This window comes from Gymnoscopelus braueri, assembly GCF_963280865.1.
Source record: "Gymnoscopelus braueri genome assembly, chromosome: 11".
NCBI classification, from domain to species: Eukaryota; Metazoa; Chordata; class Actinopteri; order Myctophiformes; family Myctophidae; genus Gymnoscopelus; species Gymnoscopelus braueri.
In genome coordinates, this window is record NC_137613.1 from 31,554,844 (window position 1) to 31,576,882 (window position 22,039).

General features: G+C 41.6%; 1 protein-coding gene across 3 annotated transcripts in view; it reads right to left on the reverse strand.

The window, feature by feature from the left end:
• Positions 1 to 6,632: 6,632 nt before the first annotated feature.
• LOC308094946 (growth factor receptor-bound protein 10-like) overlaps positions 6,633 to 22,039 on the reverse strand; it is a 63,586-nt gene continuing 48,179 nt past the window's right edge. For all 3 annotated transcript variants that reach the window (XM_080441771.1, XM_080441772.1, XM_080441773.1), the window contains 10 exons: positions 20,758 to 20,832; positions 20,237 to 20,374; positions 19,058 to 19,168; positions 14,977 to 15,075; positions 13,543 to 13,620; positions 12,222 to 12,338; positions 10,862 to 10,928; positions 10,549 to 10,636; positions 10,319 to 10,412; positions 6,633 to 9,623 (listed from right to left, as the gene is read on the reverse strand). In XM_080441771.1, the coding sequence (XP_080297897.1) occupies positions 9,477 to 9,623; positions 10,319 to 10,412; positions 10,549 to 10,636; positions 10,862 to 10,928; positions 12,222 to 12,338; positions 13,543 to 13,620; positions 14,977 to 15,075; positions 19,058 to 19,168; positions 20,237 to 20,374; positions 20,758 to 20,832 (1,014 nt within the window). In that variant the 3' untranslated portion in view covers positions 6,633 to 9,476. The remainder of the gene's footprint in view (positions 9,624 to 10,318; positions 10,413 to 10,548; positions 10,637 to 10,861; positions 10,929 to 12,221; positions 12,339 to 13,542; positions 13,621 to 14,976; positions 15,076 to 19,057; positions 19,169 to 20,236; positions 20,375 to 20,757; positions 20,833 to 22,039) is intronic.

A 22,039-nucleotide genomic window follows, 5' to 3' on the forward strand; every position in this document is an offset into this window, starting at 1 on the left:
AACCTGGTGTTTATTTGGGCATTAGTGTAGCCATTATAGCCATGATCAGATCTAAAAGCTCACACAACTGAGCTTGTAGATCTTCTAATTTCACGAGGCTATGGTTGAATGCATTCTCCAGGCGTGTTTTAGCTTTGATCTCTCTAACAAATTGATGTGGATAATAAATTGGCAACAGCTGCACCAGCTGCTGTACTTTTTTGGCAAACCTTTCAAACCTTTTTATTAAGTATTCAATCAAAGCTACAAAGAGGGCATAAGTGTTTTAGCTGAGCTTTATCAACAATGCTGCTAGCTTAACATGAGAATGCACGACACATTTTGATTTACTCACCAGGACGTGCCTTTTGCAGTCATAAGGCCCCCGTGAGCAATTTAGATGTCAGTATTGCACTGCATACAGTGCAACGGGCAAACATGTCATTATTTATTTTACAGGATTTAGACACGGTAAACTTTTTGAATACTCTGATGTAAAATGGGTTTTATATTTTGTATTTTGAGACGCCATCTTCAGACTTCTTAACGCAAACCAACGCACCTGTCTGTAAATCAAGCTGACTTGACCCCCCTCTCTGCCTCCTCCTTACTTGAAGAACCAACTTTTTTTCTCTCCTCTCTACATCTGAGACCAGTGGTTGGTCACTTTTAGACGCCTACTCCTCCCACAGCGAATGACATAAAAGGGATATTTCACTTTCAAAAAAACTTTGTCATTTTATCATCTACTCAGGCCTTTGTGAACCCCCAGACAGTTTTTAAGTTGCTGATTCATTATTTGGATATTTGATATTCATTTTATCAGACACGCCCCCTTCCTATACAAACCCATTGTAACTTCAAACTTCATTTTAACGATGTTAGATTCATCAAAAACACCCGTCCTTGGTTCTGGTGACTCATGTTGCCCTCCTAATGCGTGAGGGGGCCGTGTTTTTTCAATTACTTTTTTCATTTATTTTTAATATTCTTTTTGGAAAATGAAAAAAATTAAATACAATAAAAAAATTAAATTAAATAAATGAAAAAAGTAATCGGAAAAACACGCCCCCCTCACGCATTAGGAGGGCAGGGTGAGTCACCAGAACCAAGGACGGGTGTTTTTGATGATCTAACATGGTTAAAATGGAGTTTGAAGTTACAATGGGTTTGTATAGGAAGGGGGCGTGTCTGATAACATGAATATCAAATATCTAAATAATTAATCAAGCAACTTAAAAACTGTCTGGGGGGTTCACAAAGGCCTGAGTAGATGATAAAATGACCAAAAGTGTTTTTGAAAGTGAAATATCCCTTTAATTCATTTTGACAGATTGACAGTTCAACGACGAATGAGAACAAAGAAGAGGCAAAAAAAAAAAGGCATTGCAGATCCGGTCTACTACGTGTGCAAACCAAGACAGTAGGCGGGCTCTAGACCGGATCCCGCCATTCTCCCGCATATGGTCGGCATTTGTGTAAGATTTATTACCACTCACGGGTGTCCGAGAGCAGACGCTAATTTCCGGCAGGCTGCCACATCTTCCGGGAGAGGTGGGACGTCTGCATTTGATCCATATGTGGTCTGCAGTGAGTTGACCACTGCCATTCTTCCTGGCAGGCACAGGGAGGGCAGAGCCAGAGCGGGTCAGGGTACTAAAGTATAATTCGAGTCCTGCATGAAGAAGCAGTGGCACACAGATGAAATAACGAAAAAACCTCTAACAACATTTTATTTGTTGTATTCTAATACTCAGTGCTGGACAAGCACATGTCAAGTAAGGGTTAACATAAGGGTTAATGAATGTGCATTTATTGTATCAAAACCATTTACATTTTATTGGTATGCATTTTATTAATTATATTTTATCCATGTATTACATTGAATGTGAAGTGTAACAAGATTTGATAATATTATAGTCTAACAGGTACTTAAAAGATCTATACATAATCATATTAGGATTAAGGAACTGGTTAAGACCATTCAAAGGTGCTATGAGAAACAGGGGTTTGCTGGGAGACAGTGTGTACGTTGAGGAACTTGAAGTCCCTGGCCCTCTCCACTGAAACCCTGCCAATGTAGATGGGGGTGTGCTACCTTCTCTGCTTCCTAGTCAGTGATCAGTTCCATGGTCTTCTTGATGTTGAGGGTGAGGTTGTTCTCATTACACCACTGTGTCAGTGATCTGAACCTTTCCCTGTAGGCTGTGTCGCCGTTGATGATCAGGCACATCACTGGCATGTTGTCAGCATACTTGATGATGACGCTGGAGCTGTGTGTGGCGTGCAGGAAATAGAGGAGAGGGCTCAGCATGTAGTCCTGAGGGGCTCTGGTGTTGAGGATCAGTAGTTCTGTGATGTCCATTATCTCCACTTGGTGACGGCCAGACAGGAAGTCCAGTAACTAGCTGCACATTGTCGGGTTCAGGACTAGACCCTGGATTTTGGTGTCAAGTTTTACTACCACTCTGAGAGTAGTACTCTTTAGCAAAATGGTATACCATATACCACTTTTCGATCACAGTGCTGCTGCCACAAAAGCATTCGTACACAAAGGTTACTCCCCTCCAGGTGAGAAAGGGCAGTGTGAAGAGCCATAGCAATTGCATCTGTTTTGCTGATATGAAAATTGCCAATGGTGGTAGGTAACATTGAACAAATTAAGTCCTTCACCAATTATCTCTCAAAGCATTTACTGACAATTGAGGTGATCATTGAGACATGTTACCTTGAGCTGCTTGGGGACAGGCATAATGGTGGACATCTTGAAGCCTGCTAGAACAGCAGCCTGAAATACCATCAAACACTCCCGTCGGTGCCAGTTGGTCTGTTTATGCTCTGAGGACACGGCAAGGGATGCCATCATATCCTGTAGCCTTACAGATGTTCACCTGTAAAAAGGCTCTGCACATATCAGCAGATATGAGCTGTTTAGTGGGCTGACCTCTTTGTTGGTTGGTTGGGGCCGTTTATCTCAAACTGAGTGAAAAAGGTGTTCAACTAACAGGGAGGGAGTCAGAGGGGCTCTCTATTATATTCTCCGTTATATTCTTTACCCTCTGCCCCCATTAAAAGTGACACCACAGTGCTCCCAAACAGGGGACTTGTTGGACAGGCGAGGAAGGGTTTTCAACTTGTGTCTGTAATCACCATTTTCACCTGCCTCTCCCCCATCTCTCAGGAGTGAGGTACCAGTCTTCCCAGATTCAGGCCCATACGCCTTCACGTCTCAGGTCTTCCTCCATAAACACATGAACGGCTCCGCCGTAAAATTTGAGCCACCTCTACTGCCAAATGCTGAGGGATAAACAGATCCGCTGAGCTTCCCGTCAGCAAATCACCAGCTATTTAACCAGCCAGAAACAAAGACAAACCAAGATCTTACAGTCATCAACAGTTTACCAAGACAAAGACATTTAGAATTTTACAGGAGAACTTTTCATTGATTGTAATGATTAAATTAAAAACATATTTAAGCAATCTATACTTTTATACAGATTAAGCTACAGGGAATGTTTATTATTTTTTTATGATGTTTTTAATTGAATAATTATAATAAATGAAAAGCTCTACTGTAAATTCTGAAAAGCCCTCGTATGAAGACCAACCAGTTTATCCACACTAGAGAAAACCCTTTCGATTATTGCAGTGTAGTTTGTGGAAATGTTTGTATGTACACTTTAAGAAATTTGATTTAACGCACAGGGATTTTACGTGCATACTACTATTATTAAATAGTTCTTCAGATCTCAGATTTTATCAGATTCTGTCATCAGCTCAAGCTAATAGTATCATGTCAAATATTGGTCACAGGAGAGATACTTAAAAAGAGCACTTCTTGTCCATGTTTCATAAAACCAAATAAAATGTATCTAATGATGCTAAATGTAAGCCGTGGTATCCACTATCCATGTACTGTATACCCAACAGCAGGTTTACACAATGTAGGACAATTGTGTGGAATGATATTGCAGGTATATTTACATCAACACAAATATTACTGTGAATTATAAATTCCAAGGTGGCAGTTAAAGCATTTACATGATTTTAAGTTTTACAATACCTCCAATACCTTCACACCCAACAATCCTTCTTTTCTTGATGACCGACCCTTCTAAAGATCACCACTAGATGGTGCGAAATCCCATCTATAAAAACTTCAGCAGTGGTTTTCATATTTATTTGCCCCAAGTCACACCAAAGGGCAAATAAAAATGTTTAACCACTTAAGCCCTATTTCATACTTTCAACTTTTGAAATAGGGAAAATAACCAATAGACAAGCTCAAAACACATAGTGATGCGATTGGCTATTTTCACAATCTTTGAAAATTTTTGAGGAAAAAACACGTAAAATTCACCTATGGGACCATATACCCAAAATAGGGACGCCAAATTGAAAGTGGTTAACATATTTTTTTGCGTATATCATTTGCCTCTGTATTAGGACAAAGTACTGATAGTATAAAAACATGTCTAACTTTTTGTATAGTTGTACTGTACATATTGCAATAATGTGTGGTTGTAACTGAATCCCAAGGCACCCCTGGACTTGTCTCACAGCACATCATTTAGTGTGACCGCTGCTCTGCTCTACAGCACTACTAGTTTTCCCCCTATAATTTCACACTTCAGACATCGATGTGGAAGCTACAATTGACCTTCTTAGAAACAATCAATTCTGAGGAACAGAGAGCCAATTGGCAATGAGCAGATTACATTTACTGTAGGAGAGGTAACAGGTAACAGTGAGTGTGAGTCATGCCAACCTGACCAAGCTAATCCACACGTGCTGATTGAGTTGACCGCACCACGACACAAAGAGCCCAGGACAAACAGCACGACCCAAAAACACACTGAGAACAATGAGAGAAGGCGAAGTGCAATTTCAGTGACAGGCAACGGGACAACTGAAGACCAGCCATTTGGTTTATAGCAATGTATTTTATTCTAATTTCCAATAAACAGAGAATATATCAGTCCCTTATTTGTACAAAAATACCTGAACTGGATACAACATAGATCCGGGAGCCATTCAGACATTTACAGAATTAAGCAAAGCACACTGGGGATGTTTATGTACTGTACTGTACTGTAACTGTATATGGATTGTTTACTTTCCCTGAAATGTTTATTCTTACGTTTCATTTTACCTTAAAACAGCTTATGAAGACTTAAAATCCATTTAAAAAAAAAAAAAGTTGACAAGTCAGACTTGCCTCTACAATGTGAAATCACCTATGTAAATGAGAAATCTATGTAATTTATTTTAAAAGCATTGATCTGAAATCTGCATTAGTTCCAGTTGGATGGTGGTTCAAAGGCATAGCTACCTGTATATAACTCTGATGGACGGAAGGTGTCGAAGAGCTTGATACTGACTGTATTGCCTATTATGTAGCGTTGTTCAGAAAAGAGAGGCACCTGCTGCAAGAGGCTTGCTTAAGAAATTAATTAAAACACGCTTTGTTACGCACCTTGAAATCAGAATAACCGGAACATGAAAATAAAAAATGCACAACCCTCTCTAGCCTACGGCATACAAATTGCACTGCTTGTGAAGAAAGGTGTACAAGAATATCCCCACATGCTCTGTTAGTGTGTGTGTGTTGACTTTACAGCACTAACATGTTCCACCCTGCTGACTGTTGTTCTGAATCGATTATGTAGAATCGTTTGAAACGCACAGGAAGAGAAGGGGGATATACTATATAGATCCAAACAAATGGCATCATTGTAAAATAGATGCTGACAGAATCGGCAGCCGTGAACGTGACCTGTAGATTCCGAAAAGGCTGTCAACTTATATGCAGAACTGATGTTGTTTCTTTTACTCATGCCAAAAGTCCAGTTTGATTGTAAAAAAAAAAAAGAAAGAAAAAAATCAGCTTAATTTAATACTGTATATATTCTGGTATATTCTTTTTTCTTTATATAAAAAGGTCATTTTTGTGGCAAACAAAAAGATATACAATAAAGTCAATATACATACAATCAAATAATGGGAAAAAGGACAAAATAAATCATTCTTCATTTTAAACGGAGTTATGATCAAAAACATAACGCCCCTTACATAGTGATCTGTGACCTAGGTACAGTGTTAACATCTACATCCTCTCCATAGCTTCACATACTTAAAAATAGATACTGTATAGCCATATACTTGGACTTGTGTATAAGGATTGCATTCATAACACAGTGATTAAGATGGAGGGAGGAGGAGAGAGATAAAAACGAGAGGGGGGTGTTCCTCTCTTCTGCAGGACAGTGCTGTACTGTCCTGAGTGACCCATGCGGATGTGTTTTTTCTTTTCTTTGCACAGAACCTCTACTGTCTGTGAGTGGACTGGACATGCAGGTAATTACTCCCTAAAACAAGGTACCGAGCAACTCCAGTCCATCCCTCGCATCCTGAAGCCGGGCTGATTAAAGCCTGATTACGATGGCATCGATGACCAGAAATAGCGATATATTAACCCATTAAGACCTGAGGCGATTCTTTAAAAAAAATCTAAATCTCAACCGTTTTTTGAAAAAAATATGGAAAAGATTTTTTCAAGATTTTTCAAAAATAGCAGATCTACAAGCTCGTAGCGTGGCACTTGGTGCCGCGCTATGAGCTTGTAGATCTGCTATTTTTGAATAGCCAAAATAAATCTTAAAATGAGACGCAGATGCGTCCCCGGTCTTAATGGGTTAAGCTTACAATGCATTGCGGATGTGAGCTTATAGACCTGCTATTTTTGGTTTGTGACACTGCCGTACGACAAAGCATAAATTAGGCATGATTCCATATCATTTTTTTAACTAGAGAGTGAACAACCCAAAGGCAAGCAACCTCTTGTATGCAAAAAGGCAGGTCTGATAACAGCCAGAGCTTATGCCTTATTTATACTTCAACGTACAACCGCGTTGCTTGGCGAAAACAGCTGATTTTTAACTACAAAAAAACTAAAACTGACGCATTGAACAAATATGAATAATTAGGCTTTACTGTCTCTGCCCTTTTAGTGATCTTGAAATGTGAATACAACAGTCTGGCAATCCACACACACATTCATCACAGGGTCATAGCTTACAGGCTGGACATAGGTGGCTAGGGGGGCTGGGGGCTTCAAGCATTATCCAATCCCTGGAGAGTCTGCCCTGGCTGACTAAGGCCTGATTGGTGGAGCACAGAGCTGGTGAGTCAGTGAAATAAGTGATTGGTTAATTGGTGGTGGCAGTGGCATGAGTGACAATGACGTTACAGAGAGAGAGAGAGAGAGAAAGAGAGAGAGCTGGCCTGGCAGGGAGTCCAGCAGCCTAGCACTAACCCTAATTACTGTAAATCTGGCACGGGACGAATGGGGCAGACATGAGTTGAGGGTGGGGGCTAAATCTATTGCAAGCCTTGTGAGCAGGTATTATGTCACATGCTTGCATGGCCCACAGGTCTCAATTTGCTTGTCCCATGACAATATTTCCGAACATGACGAGACAGGAAGAGATAAAAGGACCATTTTGATCTCACAATTGCTATACCTTGCCAACTGCCCTCTTACTGCTATTCTATCACATGTATGGTCATCACGTTTGTTTTGGATAAAGACAGGACAATGTGAAATTAAGCTATGGCTGCTGAAGTTGAAATACCAGAAAAGCTGAAGAAGCCACTGTTAAATTAACAGTATGGAACCACATGTTGGTGGCCAAATACAGAGACTTGATATTCAGTTCATTCTCTTAAAATCTGGGGTGTTGAGTTATTGTATGTGCATTACAATACAGCATCAATTTCATACGCAAGGCTCACTCTTTTCACTTAAGGCAAGTGGGACTCGTTTGACCGGGTATTGCTGCTCCGCCAGTTGAGTCCGTGTTTCAAGTCATTTGTTTGATTCAACATAAATACAATAACAGTTCCGGGAGTGCTTTCGTTGATTTGTCTTTAACTGGAGTGGATGGAACAGTGGTCAAGATTATTCACTCAGGGCTGAATCCTTAAATGAGAATTGCACGAGCATCCCCAAGCTGTTGAAGAGACCGTCATTCAGAATAATTACAATGTGCAAGCAGTGAGCTTAGAACGGACTTTAGGAATAAAAAATGACATTCATACACAATCTCACTGACCGTAAAACAATATTTAGCCTTTCAGTTTCAACATTCCAAAAATGACAACGGTGGAAGCAGGGGGTAGAGTGATGGGGCGAAAAACACTTTTTTAGAAATCTGTACAAGAGTCTTCTTCTCCTTCCTCTTACCCCTCTAATACTGTGGCCCGCCTTGCGAAGCACATTCATAATTACAGAAGTGATTGGATGGTGTTAAGTACAGGCCGTGGGCCTGGGCTGGGCAGTCAAGGAGACGCTCCGAAAACTTTCAGAAGGCGCCGCACGATCAGGCCGAGACTCGCTCACTCCCATGCTACTGTAATCCGATCAGAGCTGGAAGAATTCTCATGCAGGCTTTCCAAAAAGGGATGAAGCTGTAGAAGGAAAAGAGATAGGAGGAGGAGGTGAAAGGACGGAGGGCGGGCAGCTTCATTCAGCCAGAGAGGACAACTGTCGACCGTCCGCCCTGGGAGTGCAAAACTAGTTCTGCATTGAATCAACAGTAAAAAAAACAAAAAAAAACAGCATTAAAAATGACATCAAGTAATCAACTCTACAAGAGGCCCGTTAAAGCGCTCCTGACTAAACATTCCACTGCCCTTTCAACAAACCCTAGTGTTTGTTCTGTTCCGTTTGCCTTTATCTTTTCTCTTCCCATTGGCCTTGTATAAAACGCATCCGAGTTTGTGTTGGGGCGGAGGGGGTGGCTTGCGCTGTTAAAAGTGTGTGGGACAGGAAAAACAGCAGAGATCATTGAGGCCACATCAAAAGGTTCACAAGGGGAGAACGGGTTTGTCAGCTTATCCAGACTGGACTGCACAGGTTGAGAGGCCTCCAAGGATCGATTTGAACCAATGACACCCAGAAGGTCCTCTGTCCATCCCTGATGATTGCTGAGGAAGTTAAGAGGGGTGGTGCACCCTGCCTCTGTCAAACCAGGAGGGGGCACCACAGCTTATCAGACCATGGGTGGGGGAAGGGACTGTGGGGGAGGAGAAAGCACTCCAGTTGACCAGATGTTTTCTAACTAGTCCATGTGTAGTTCCTTTTCATGGAGCTGCACACTGAACAAAACGATGACGATTTAACAATCAGGGGTTGCTTGACGACTGTGTGGAGGTTCGGATCAGCGCCAGAGCTTCTTTATGCTGGGACCGACTGAAGGTTGTTGATGCAAACCTCCTGAGCGGCGAAACAATAGGAAAACAAAACAAAACTCTGGGCTTGTGAAATCAAGTTACCGCTCTACAGCACTGGGCCTGTGCTGGTCCGCTGCATCTTTCACATCCACAAAACTCGGTATAACCTTGTGTCGCCAGCCAGCCATGTCGTGGTGGAGAGGCCAGGAGGGGATGGGGGGCGGTGAGGGGCGATAGGTTGGGATCCTGGGGAATAAACGGGGTCACAAGGCCACTGCGGTGCAGGGATGTTTCAGCTTGCAGGGCAGCACTCCTCTGTTGAGCTGGTAGAACTCCACCAGGTGGATCAGGTCGGTGAACTTGGTGGCACCGTCATCCAGGCTGAAAAACATCTGGCCATCCTCCTCACACTAAACACAAAGAAAATATGGCTGAGCGTCAGATTAGGGCTGCAACTCTCAATTATTTTCTTTCAATTACTTTTTCCAATGTGTTTCTTATACATACATCTGTACTATATCAAAGAACTGACGCAAAAAAAAGATTCTAACAGATTTTTTATAATCAACTAAAACGATTGGTCTGATTAAGCCCTGTTTTATACTTTGGCCATACAACGGTGTCATACGGTGTCATACGGTGTCTGTGTCGCTTACAATGACAAGAACAAAAAGGGGATTTATATATATGTATAATATAGATTGATTTGGGTGATAGCACATAAAAAAAGAGCACAATAGCACTTTCCCGACATGGCATCACGAGGACAAAAACACAATAAAGCCCGAAGGCCTATTTCCATTGTGGTCCTCTTCACAAAAAACACTAACAACATAACAAACAAAAACACAACAATACATCAGACTGATATACATAAAAACTAGAATCTAAGAAATGTGCAGTCAATGCATTTAACCTATTTTTAACCTATAAATGGGCAGTCAATGCATTTAAGTGCTATATAACTACACTACATAGTTCGATTAACTGTTGAACATCAGATGACAGAACATCTACCCCTCTTCCATGTGCTCCTGCTGAACGTACAGTATCAGACAGCAGGGAAGGCGAGTAAAATTTGTAAAATGAGTTATGACCGACTCACCGATAGGATCTGGAAGTGCTTGATCTTCTGGTGGTGGCACATGGTGAGAACAAATGCCTTGGGGTTGCTCTGACTGTCCCGCAACAGGAACAACCTGATGCACAGAGACATCATGACATGGAGGAGATGACACAGTAACTCATGTCATAGAACTGAACTATACAGAATAGAAATATAATACTGTATAATAAGAGTAGAACTAGAATGTCTTCCAAGACCTGAGCTCTTACCCATCTACTTGGCCTTGCTGTATGAGCATTTTGTGAGCTTCCTCTCTCATGATGCGTCCATGGAACCATAGCTGTGTTCTGTGGATCACTGAAAAATAAACAATTATGAGACTTTGGAAAATGGTTGCGTTAACCATAGCTTTAAAATCATTGGCTGTCAGTTTTAGACCAATCAAATTATAACATGTTTCATTGCTCTAATTTAGCACTTTCAATTGGAGAGAACTTATACCCAGTTTACACAGCCTTTGTGATATTGCTTTGCCAATATTAAAAGCCTGATTAGTGCAGTACAGTGTTCTGGTCTGCGTACCTGTGCTAAGAGAAGGTGGGTGGAGGGGGCTGGGACTACCCAGGACATTCATACGCTGGCCACGTTTCTGAAGGGAGAAAAAATATGACACATGAGCAAGCAACTTAATAATAATAAACATTATTTATCACACACACAGCCTCTATTTTCCCTGGGTCAGGGTGTGATAAAAGAGCATTGAATCAACCCTTAGGAGAATACGGTAGCTGACCGTATAGGACCACAATGAAAACACATTTAGTGTTGTCCTTGAATGATATGGCAGGTTTGTTCACCAGGACAATTCCTGATCGACAGTAATGTTAATCTAATTATTAAATTAAAGCGTAAAACAAATGCTATTTTCTTATTGCCATTGTGAATAAATGTGTGATAAAGTAATTATTGCCTGGCATTTGTCATGGATGCCCAAGTGATATATTTATACAGTACCTTGAGTGACAGAGTGCTTAGCAGTTACACAAAACAGATACAATAATAAAACAGTAGAACACAAAGAATAACAGACATAAGGCACACTAAAAAAGAAATAGACAGTCACAAGCATCACTTAATTACAAGCTAGTCTGTGAAAATGGGTTTTGAGAAGTGATTTAAAAATATGAAACTTATTTTGCTACCCTTATATCCTCAGGCATGATTGGAGTATAATAGAACACATGTGTCTCTGCCAAACCACAGTCGCCGACTTCACAGCCTCAAGCCTTCCCTTCAACTAAATCCTTCCATGTTATGATCTTAACCCCTCCTACCCCCCACATCCTGAAACTATGTATGCTCTTCTTCTTTCTCCTACTCTCCCTCTCCCATCTACTGTTTCACCCAATGCCCCCCACCCCCCTTCAGACCCACTTCTACTCATGCCACCTATTTCAATCTTCCCCCTCTAGAGCCCGACCAGAATTTTGGAACCGATTTTGGAGAGTCCTAGAACCCAGAATACTGATGTTTTGACATATATATATATATATATATATATATATATATATATATATATATATATATATATATATATATATATATATATATATTTTAATGATTGATTGATTTGACTAAAGTTTCTATTCGAATTAATACTTAACTTATAAGCAAAGGTATAAAAATAAACACAAAAACCTTTTTTATAGATACAGGATTATAATGAAGTATAAATATTAAACTTCAATAGGAAATAACATTTACGCAAACAAGTAAATATAAAACACATGAACTGAATGTTATTAATTTATCTACTTAAACCTCATTCAAACATTTTTAAAAGGCTGCATACAGTAATTACCGATAACGGTGTCATCAAAAAAGGCAAATTCTGGACGATATATATCGACCAGACCTGGCTCTATCTGGCCATATTCCTTACCCTCCAGGTTTGGCCCTCCTCCAGGGCTGCGCTCTGGGCCTCTTCGGGGTTGTCGATGACGCGGCCAGTCCGTCCAGAGAAGTCCATGGCCACCAGGGAGTTCTCAGACACACTCCGCTACAGGGACATGGAGCGGGGGTGGGGAGGTGGTGGGTGAGAGGAGGGGGGCAAAGAGGGCAGAGGTCAAACAAGCCAGACACACTCACTGGGGCATGACAAATCCTGTCTGCCGAGGGTCCCACTTCAGTCAATCCACAAACGCCCCCTCTGAAGAGAAGCAGAAGTCCTTTGGGGATTTCTTGCCATCTCCCGCTCATTTCACCCATTTTTGGGGGTTTGAATTCTGATTACGTATCAAGAAAACTCTGTGATTAACTGACAGAACTGTGCAATATAATAGTTGAACTGCTTTAAGGACACTGATAAGAAAACTTTTGTTTGTGTAAACAACAATGCCTTTAGGGGAGCTGTTTTATGGCTAAATCTAACAGCCACCATTTATATGATTACATGACTTAAACCTAATTTACTTAAGTCTGTTAATTTGTTAAGTGGCAATATAAACATTACATCTAGATTTTCCAAAGGATTCCGTAGGTCATTTGATTTAAAGCTTTCTACAGGCCCATACAACATTCTTACCAATGCTTAATGTTGTGAAGTGATCAACGTTATACACACACAAACGCTTGTATGTTTGTTCCATGACGATTTACTTCTTTTAAGTGTTTGCCTGAGAATTTTGTAATTTTTTGTAAATTATACTGGCACCAGTCATACTTTATGCTATAGAGCGGTGATTGATTTATTGATTGTTTTACTGTGCACCCTGACCCAAATCTGAGATACCCCGTATGCCAATCACCAAACAACAGACCAAGAATATTATTTTAACCCCATTACCACAGATCAGACCCAACAATTGACCATGTTCACAGAGTGGACATTTTGACATTACATCATACACGGGGTCAATTATGGTCAATGGTCAAGTAAGACATTTAATCTCAGCAGAGTTTAACACAATCCCGTAAGAAAAATGCAGACAAGTGCTAGACGCCATCTTAAGTGTCACAGCTAATTAACCACTTAAGCCCTATATTTTATACTTACGATGGTGTTGCGCGGCAAAAATAGCCCATCTACAAGCACACAACACGTGTGCTTGTAGATTTTCTAAATGTTTTGATTATAATGACATGCCCAACATAGGAAAGCGAGCTTGAAAGTGGTTCATAGATCAATTGGGGACTGGGCCATGCGTGAATGGAGGCATCTACAACTGGGGTTCTAGAAGGTGATTCAGAGTGGAGATCCTTACCACAGGTGTGGAGAAATGTGAGAGAGGAGACTTCCTCTGCTGGGGAACCTTGTAGTTCTGATAAAGCAATATTCCATACTATAAAGACAAAGAGAAAGAAGAAGAGATATTGACAATCATGTATTGTTCAGTGGCAAGGACTGTCAAATTGTGACTCAATAACTAACACACACATACTATGACAGCCATGATAATATTTACAACATTAACTTGTATAACCGACAACTATAAAGCTGTGCAAACGGCCATAACTATGACAACATTGGAACAGTAACCATGGTTACACCATAACTATGACAGCGTAACACCTGTAACTATGACAACTATGAGGACATTTATAACCATGACAACTATGATTAAGGTATATACTGTAAGTATGCCCGCTATAATAACACCAAAGTGTGGTGAAGTACGCAACAGAATCTTTGAGTGTCAATTAAACTCAGAGTGTACAAAAAGACGGGTCCATTTTTACGCGTTCAGATTTAAAATCATTATATCACCGCTGTCGGGCACAAACCTTGTATCTCCATGTCTCAACTTTTAATGTTTTCATAAATTTGTGCTACTGGCAATGCGAAGACTTGTAGATCTTTTATTTTTGCGCCTAGAATGTCAAAATAGGGATGCCAGATTTTAAAGTGTTTAAATCTGTCAGTGGGCTTTGCTAATATCTAAACAATGAAATGTATCAACAATAGCTTGTGACTAAAGAATAACTACACTAGATCCATTGGAACACAGGTTATTTTTCCATTTTTCCCCATATCCTGAAATGTAACGGTTTTCACAAAAAGAGTAAGGATAAAGTTCTTTAACCACTTGCACCACAGCATCCATATTCTGGAAGGAACATTAGCCAAAAAAAAAGAAGATCTACAAACTCACAATGCGTCACGTTGTGACACATTCAGAGTCAGCTCATCACAGGGTTACAGAAGTAAAAAGTGGGTGAAATTAGTTTTCGTGCATAGTTCCCATCGTATCGACTTTTCCATAGAAAAAAAGAGAGGGAAGAAGAAGAGGGGGGGGGGGTCAAGGGGGAAAGGAGATCAATTAAGTTATCTACATATTTACACCTGGTACCTGAGATAAGGTATAAATGTGCGTGAGCATAGCAGCAGACATATACTGTGCATGATATACTTATGGACGTTAGTTAAGGTGCAAAAAATTAAATGGCAGTGCGTGTCGGCCGCATAGTCCACATAAAGTAGACTGACACTGGTAAAAATCCACTAGTAGGTCCATGAGGAACAGCAAAGAAAAAAAAGACAAGTAAGCTTGTCGATCGGCTATTTTTGGTGAAGGGATTTGGTGTACGGTAGATGGAAAAAGGCGGTCCTAATACAGAGTTAACTCAGGTCCAGTTTACTAAGAGGGTTGTGGTTAAAGGCCAGGGTTAGAGTGGTTCTTGCAGTGTCTGTACTGTACCTTCAGCAGTCTGAAGGCCGTCATCCAGCAGGTCCGGCTCTGTTCGTCCTCGGCACACATCATCTTCAACTCCTTACAGTCGCTCCTCACCTTACTGGGCTGGACGACACAACACAACACACACAACCCTCAGTTTGGACACAAATTAGCGACGGTTTCTTTATGGCATTTCAGCTTCATCGCGACAGGAGCTGTGGTTCCCAAACCGTGTGCCTTGGGATATATACAACTATACAAAAGGTTATCTAAATGTATATATGAATACATTTTTCACACTCATTTCCCAATACAGAGGCAAATTTTAAACTCCAATAGTTTTTTGATCATTTGGTATTAGTAAATGAAAATAAATGTTCACAGATACACATAAGAGTGATATAGTCATTCCTATAGTTATTGCTGTTGTCATGTAATTACTATGCGGCTGTACTGTCCGAGGAGCTGATCAAAAGACAGAATTACTCTTAAAGTACGTGTATTAACCTGTACACAAGACACTATTTTACACAGATATGAATACAGGTGTGCCTCGAGATTTTGAATTGCCCTTTGGTGTGCCATAGGCACCGAAAGATTGAAAACCCCTGGTGAAGAGTCACAGGAAAAGCGAGGGCAGACAGGAGGGACGACAAGACAAGGGTTTCCTGTACTCAAGATCATTGGTTCTCAAAGTGGGATCCAGGGACCCCCAGGGGTCCTTGGGGGGGTTCTAGAGGGTCCCCAGCAAAAGTAGTTAATGTAGCATCACAATCATTTTAACCACTTTAACCTTTTATACTTTGGCTATTCAAAAATAGCAGATATACAAGCTCATAGCGTGCCGTGCTATGAGCTTGTAGATCTGCTATTTTTCATATACAACATATTTTGAGATGGGGGTCTGCGGCCAAATATCTATCAATTTGGGGGTCCTTCACATTTTGAGAACCAGTGCTCAAGATGACGTTGAAGCTCTATGGCCAACGCATCCAGTGATGTGATGGATCCTCGTTGCACAAAGGCATTTTAAAATGCCACATAAAGCGTATAAGAAGTGTACGGTGTCAAAGCAGATAGGAATAGAGCACTGTTTCTCAATGTCTGGTCTGGGGACCAACAGGGGTTCAAATGGACCCTAAGGTGTCTTCTAACACAGAGCATATATTTGTACACTCTCAGTGTTACATTAACACTGAGGATTTGACAGTGTAGATTGGGGTCCCAGAGATAGGGTATCAATGGGAGAGAGGTATCAAATGGGGGTCTAATATGCATATCAAACGGCCTTTACGTCCGTCCGACTGTACTGTAGGTAGGCCTATCACAATTATTACATACATTATAACAATTATCTGAGAGAATAGCAATTATTTGAGATAGTCGCAAATCGCCATAATTTGAAAGTATAAAATTATTAAATATATCAGCCATTTCTTCTTTATTATATTTAAGTTATTTGTCATATCTGCCCTGTGATTTTTTTTTACAAAGCCTAAAAGGCAAACAGAAATGTAATTTTTATTCAAATGTTCTAATGTTCAATGATAAAAACAAAATGTAATCGTTTAATCGCAATTATTAGTATGATAATTAATCATTCATTAATAGCAAGATTTAATGATGGTGAGTGACAGCTCTAACCGTAAGAAGCATGTCAGGCTCGCCCTGTGACCTACAGAATCCTTGAATAACCCTGTCCCCATGAATTCATTCATGTCTCCATGGTTACACACCAGAGCCCCATCAAAGCTTCTAACCCCATCCTGCACTGTCACGCCTGCTGAAATATAGTGTGTGTGTGTGTGTGTGTGTGTGTGTGTGTGTGTGTGTGTGTGTGTGTGTGTGTGTGTGTGTGTGTGTGTGTGTGTGTGTGTGTGTGTGTGTGTGTGTGTGTGTGTAGCCCAATAAGAATGGGGGGAAATGGCTATGTAAATGAGAGTATACGCAGTATACGACGTGTATGATCAGGAGCACTTGACTTGGGGGTTAGAATCCCTTTGGGGGGGGTGTGTGTGTGTGTGTGTGTGTGTGTGTGTGTGTGTGTGTGTGTGTGTGTGTGTGTGTGTGCGTGCGTGCAAGCGTGTTTGTAAAGCACCACTATACATAAACGATGCTTCGCACCAGAGGTTTGGGACAGTAGTCTAAAGCACTTTTCCCAAACACTGGGTTGGGTCCCATTTTTATGGGTCACGAGTAAATATTAAAAAAATATATATATTTCAAAAGATTTTCAAAAAAAAAGAAAGAAAACAAAATCGCACATTTTCATAAATAAAATAAGTCAAAACATTTTTCAGAAGATTTCATACAACGAAACATTGTGAGCTTGTATCTGATTTTTAACTAGTTTGGGTCCCGGGGAGACATCACATTTCTCGAGCTAAAACGTTTGGGAAACACTGGTCTAAATGGGGTTCGTGCCGTTCGTGCCTGGTTTCGTAGAATGCTCTTACGATGAAAAAAGCGAATAAAAGATATATATAAAATAAAAGCTCTTATACAGGAATCAAGACTTGAGATCAATACGCTACTGATAACAAATTACCATAATTACACCATGACCTTTATTTATTCATTTCGATTTTATGCCTATTTTCTTTCCTTCCATTTTCTTTTCTTTTAAATGCCTTGTATACCTTTAACTGCCTTTGTGTATTCAATGTGCTTTAGAAATAAACATATCTCATCTCAGCAGTGTGACACTCTCGTACAACAAAGTATAAATAATAATTAACAGGGCTTAAGTGGTAAATCAGACTAATCAATTTAGTTGATTACTTAAAAAACTTTTTTGAAACAAATTTGAATGTTTTCGGGTTGATTCTTTTATGTATACAACATATAACAAAGGATCAAAGAATGGGTGCTTTTAAATGATTTGATGAATTAAAAAAAAGGTTGCAGCCCTAGGCCAGTGTGACCATGTGCATGTGTGTGCATGTGGCAGCAGAGGGTGTGTTAAGGGTGGGTTCGTCTTAGCAGGCCAGATTCTCTGTCCCCATCCCGGCTTATCCCACTGGGCTTATCCCAGATCTGCTGCTGACCCACCAGGGATAACCCCCGGGGTGGGACACACAGTGCTTAATGTCTATTCGGACCCCTGGTGAGTTATCTTAACCCTCTGCCCTCTGACACACACACACACTCCAAATAGAGACCACTTGATCATTTTACCTGCATCTGATTATGACCGAAACGTGAGCCAATCTTGCGATCAAAGCCGTCTTAACCCCCGGGCAAATGATGATGTAGCACAGTGATTCTCAACCCGTTTCATTACAGCCCACCCATCAGATTGGGTGTGGACACTTTTGCTACAAACACTTTTGAGATTTGTTTATTGCATTTTCAGAGCATGTTTATTTTAATGATCAATTAATCGACTGTGTTACGGCTTGGATCAATGCAACTAACATAATTAATTCGTTTACATAATTTGTTTTATATTATACTATCGATAACATCTTAGTGTTTTGCCAATTTTGGTTTGGTTTCGCTCAATACCCCCGGCCCACAGGTTGAGAATCGCTGCATTAGGCCAAGGACCCCCATTTTGGACACCTGGTGGTCCCTGGAACCCACGTTGAGAACCAATGATGTAAGTTTATTTTAGGAGCAGAATGTAGGGCTGGGCCATATGGACAAGATCTAATATCACAATATTTCTGACCAAATACCTCGATACCAAAATTGTAATAATAATCCTGAGACGATAGTATATTGTTAAATCTCCCCCCAAAAACAGATATTGTAGATTCACGCTTTATTGCCATATATATCGCACCATATTGTCCAGACTCGAGCAAGACGTACTGTAGTGTTTGTTACTGTCGAGGATTTCTGGATCAATCAGTAATTGAAGAGGCAAATAGAGTGAAAAACACAATACATGATGTCATGGGGATAAAGTACATCTGTTCTGATCGAGATCAGCTCCTCTGCGTCAAATTCAGGGATCAGACCATAGTTACGCTCAAGACAAGAGAGAAGAGAGAGCTGCTTGTGTCCTAAGGACCAAGCTGTACCCAAAACGGGGCTGTCATTGTCAAAGGCAATGGTGAACAACATAACAACATAAGATGTCATTCTACTACATCATTACCTTGATGCAGAACTGGTAGTCAGTGGGGGCGTTGTGAAGTTTCCTTGCCGTGATAACTGTGAAGACGTTACTGTCCTCCAGGTCTGCCAGCAGCTGCAGATGCCTCGGTTCCTGAACCATGGTAAAGAAAGACAATGTTCCGGAGCAGGGAGGGAGAGAGTGGAGACGAGGATGTAATCACTTTCAACCTTGTGTCCCGATTTTGGGCATGTCATTAGAGGCGAACATTAACCCATTGAGACCTGAAGCCGATTCTACATGTCTCCTAAATCTCAACAGTTTTCTGAAAAACGTGTTTCTATATCAGAAACGTGTGTTTCTATATCAGCTCAATCTTTTTCATGTCAAGGACCCCCAAAATTATATGTATTTGGCCGCGGACCCCCATCAAAATATTTTGTTCCAGGGACCCCCAGAAGCAAAGATTTGAGTTAAAAACTGTTCGCTTTAAAAATATATATATTCAAAGATTTGCACACATTTTCACGATTTAAAAAAAATAGCAGATCTACAAGCTCATAGCGCGGCACTCGGTGCCGCGCTATGAGCTTGTATATCTGCTATTTTTGAATAGCCCAAAGTGTAAAATAATGCTTTTTTAGCTCAAAAAAAAAAATGACCAGGTCTTAATGGGTTAAAAAAAAAGAAGATCTCACCAACACGTGGTGCAATGAGCTTGTAGGATTGACTATTTTCGCAGCATGATAGCAAATTGCCATATGATATGCCCATATGGAAAGGACATGCCAAACATCAGCATAAAATCGGCATATATGTCCATACTGTATATGGTCTGGAAAATGCCTGACATCAGTGCAAACCAGCGTTGTTAGGCAACGGTTAACGTCTGCGCAAATTGCCAGCGGGTTCCGTTGTGTGTGATGTCACACAAGAGCTCGATCAGCAAAAGAGAGAGAGGGGAGAGGAGGAAGAGTGAGGGGGAGGACAAGTGAGGTGTGAGTGAAATTGGGAGGAAGATGGGGGAGAGGGAGAGCTCAAACAGCAAGAGAGAGATGAAAAAGAGGGAGGGGAGAAAGGGAGCGAGAGAGCGTGATGCTTTGCGATGCATTGTCAGCGCAGTAACCCGGCAACGCTGAGAAAAGCTAATATCAAAAATCATGTGAAATATTTTAAGTAAGTATCCCCCAGAGTCTATGTTAACCTAAAATATTACAGTACCTTGGATGTTCCCTTGGTCGAGTAGTACAGTCCGGAACGTCGCAAGAACATGAAGAGCTTCTTCCAGGACTTGCGTCCTGGCTCCTTCATGTGCAGATAGCCCTGGATCTCCGGACAGCTGCTGGAGTTCAGAAAGTTCTACAAAAAATAAATACACATACAAATGCACCCAGCGTGAATTCTGCTGTCCAGTGAAAACCTTGCCATATTAGTTTTACTAAACGTTTGCGAAAATAGCCCATCTACACGCTCACAACGCGGCACACGATGTGAGACATTGTGAGCTGAGAAGGTCGGCTATTTTCAGCGAAGAGATCTGATGTGGAGGGGGAAAAGGAGTGGACCAACTATAGAGCCTTGCGGGGGACCCTGGTCAACTACGTACTGTACTGCATAGGGTTGAAGTGGCTGAACTGGTTCTAAGGTCTCACAGAAGCCGTGTGTGTAACCGTAAATGTGCACACACACGTATGCATGCGACGCAAGTGCGCATTTTCACTGGAATCAGCACCTCACCTCACCTGTAAGAGCTGTGACTGTGGGATGGAGCCGTCAGAATCCTGACACCAAGCTACCATCTGCTCTGGGAAAAAGTTCTGGAAAGAGAGAACACAAAGGGGAGAGGATGAGAAACCATTCCGAAAAAAGCGCACAGAATGCCGACCTTTTGTGCAGAGCGTGTGTGTGTGTGTGCGTGTGCGTGCGTGCGTGTGTGTGGGGGATGTTCACAACATGGACCTGGAGAACAAGAGAGAAAAAGCAGTGAAAGTAAGAGATAGGAAGAGCAAATGTGGTAGAGAGACACACGAGAGTGCAGGGGGGGGGGGGGGGGGGGTCGGTAGAGAGAGGGAAAGAGAGAGGGAGGGAAAGACAGAAGGAGAGGGGGAGGGAGAAAGAGAGAGGGAGAAAGAGAGGGAGGGAGAGAGAGAGAAAGAGAAAGAGACAGAGGGAGGGAGGGAGAGATGGAGGGAGGGAGAGAGAGAGAGAGAGCACTCGGGTGCTGGAAAGAGAGATGCAGCATGATCTCACCCGCTGATGTAATCCCCTTTAGCGAGCCGCGCTAGAGGAGCAGAGCTACTCTCAGCATGATTGACAGAGCGTGGCCAGCGCTCCGGTGTTTTACTGTGCTCATTACCACAGAGCTGAGGTCACTCGCCGGCTCTGACAAACCCTAAATCACCTTGGCAATAACGGGGATGGCGTACCGTAACAGGACAAGCCCACACTGCTGCTGCCGAATGCACAGTGCTAACCTAACCTATGCTACACAGAACAATGCTGTCATTATCAGTGTTGCCAGGTCTGCTTATTATAAGCGACTTTGGGCTAGTTTTTCTGTAAAGTGGCTTGTAAATATTGGTAGTTGCGGGGGGATCCTGTTTCTAAAGTAGAGTTGCTTATTTGGACTTGCTTCCTAAATGTTGTTTAAACAAGTGGTTCTCAAACATTTTCATGTCAAGGACCCCCAAATTTGTCCACGGACCCCCCATCGGAAAACATTTTGTGCCAAGGACCCCCGTACTCCCCGTACCCTGCGAGTGCTTCCTTGCAGGAGCCCCTGGGAGAAATAACGAGGACCCGCCTCAAGCACCGTCGCACGTGCCCAGATTTACGTTACCATTACAGTAGCTCGCCCATTGGCTCGGACAACCTGTCCACTCATTGGTGGGGCGTGCTCCCGTAGGCATCCATTCCATGAGCGCTCGATTCGGGTTGAGCCCCCTGGAGCACACACATAATTCGGCGCCTATGCCCGTACCAGATTTGTGCTGTTAAAATGTTAAAACAATTTTTTTCCCAAAG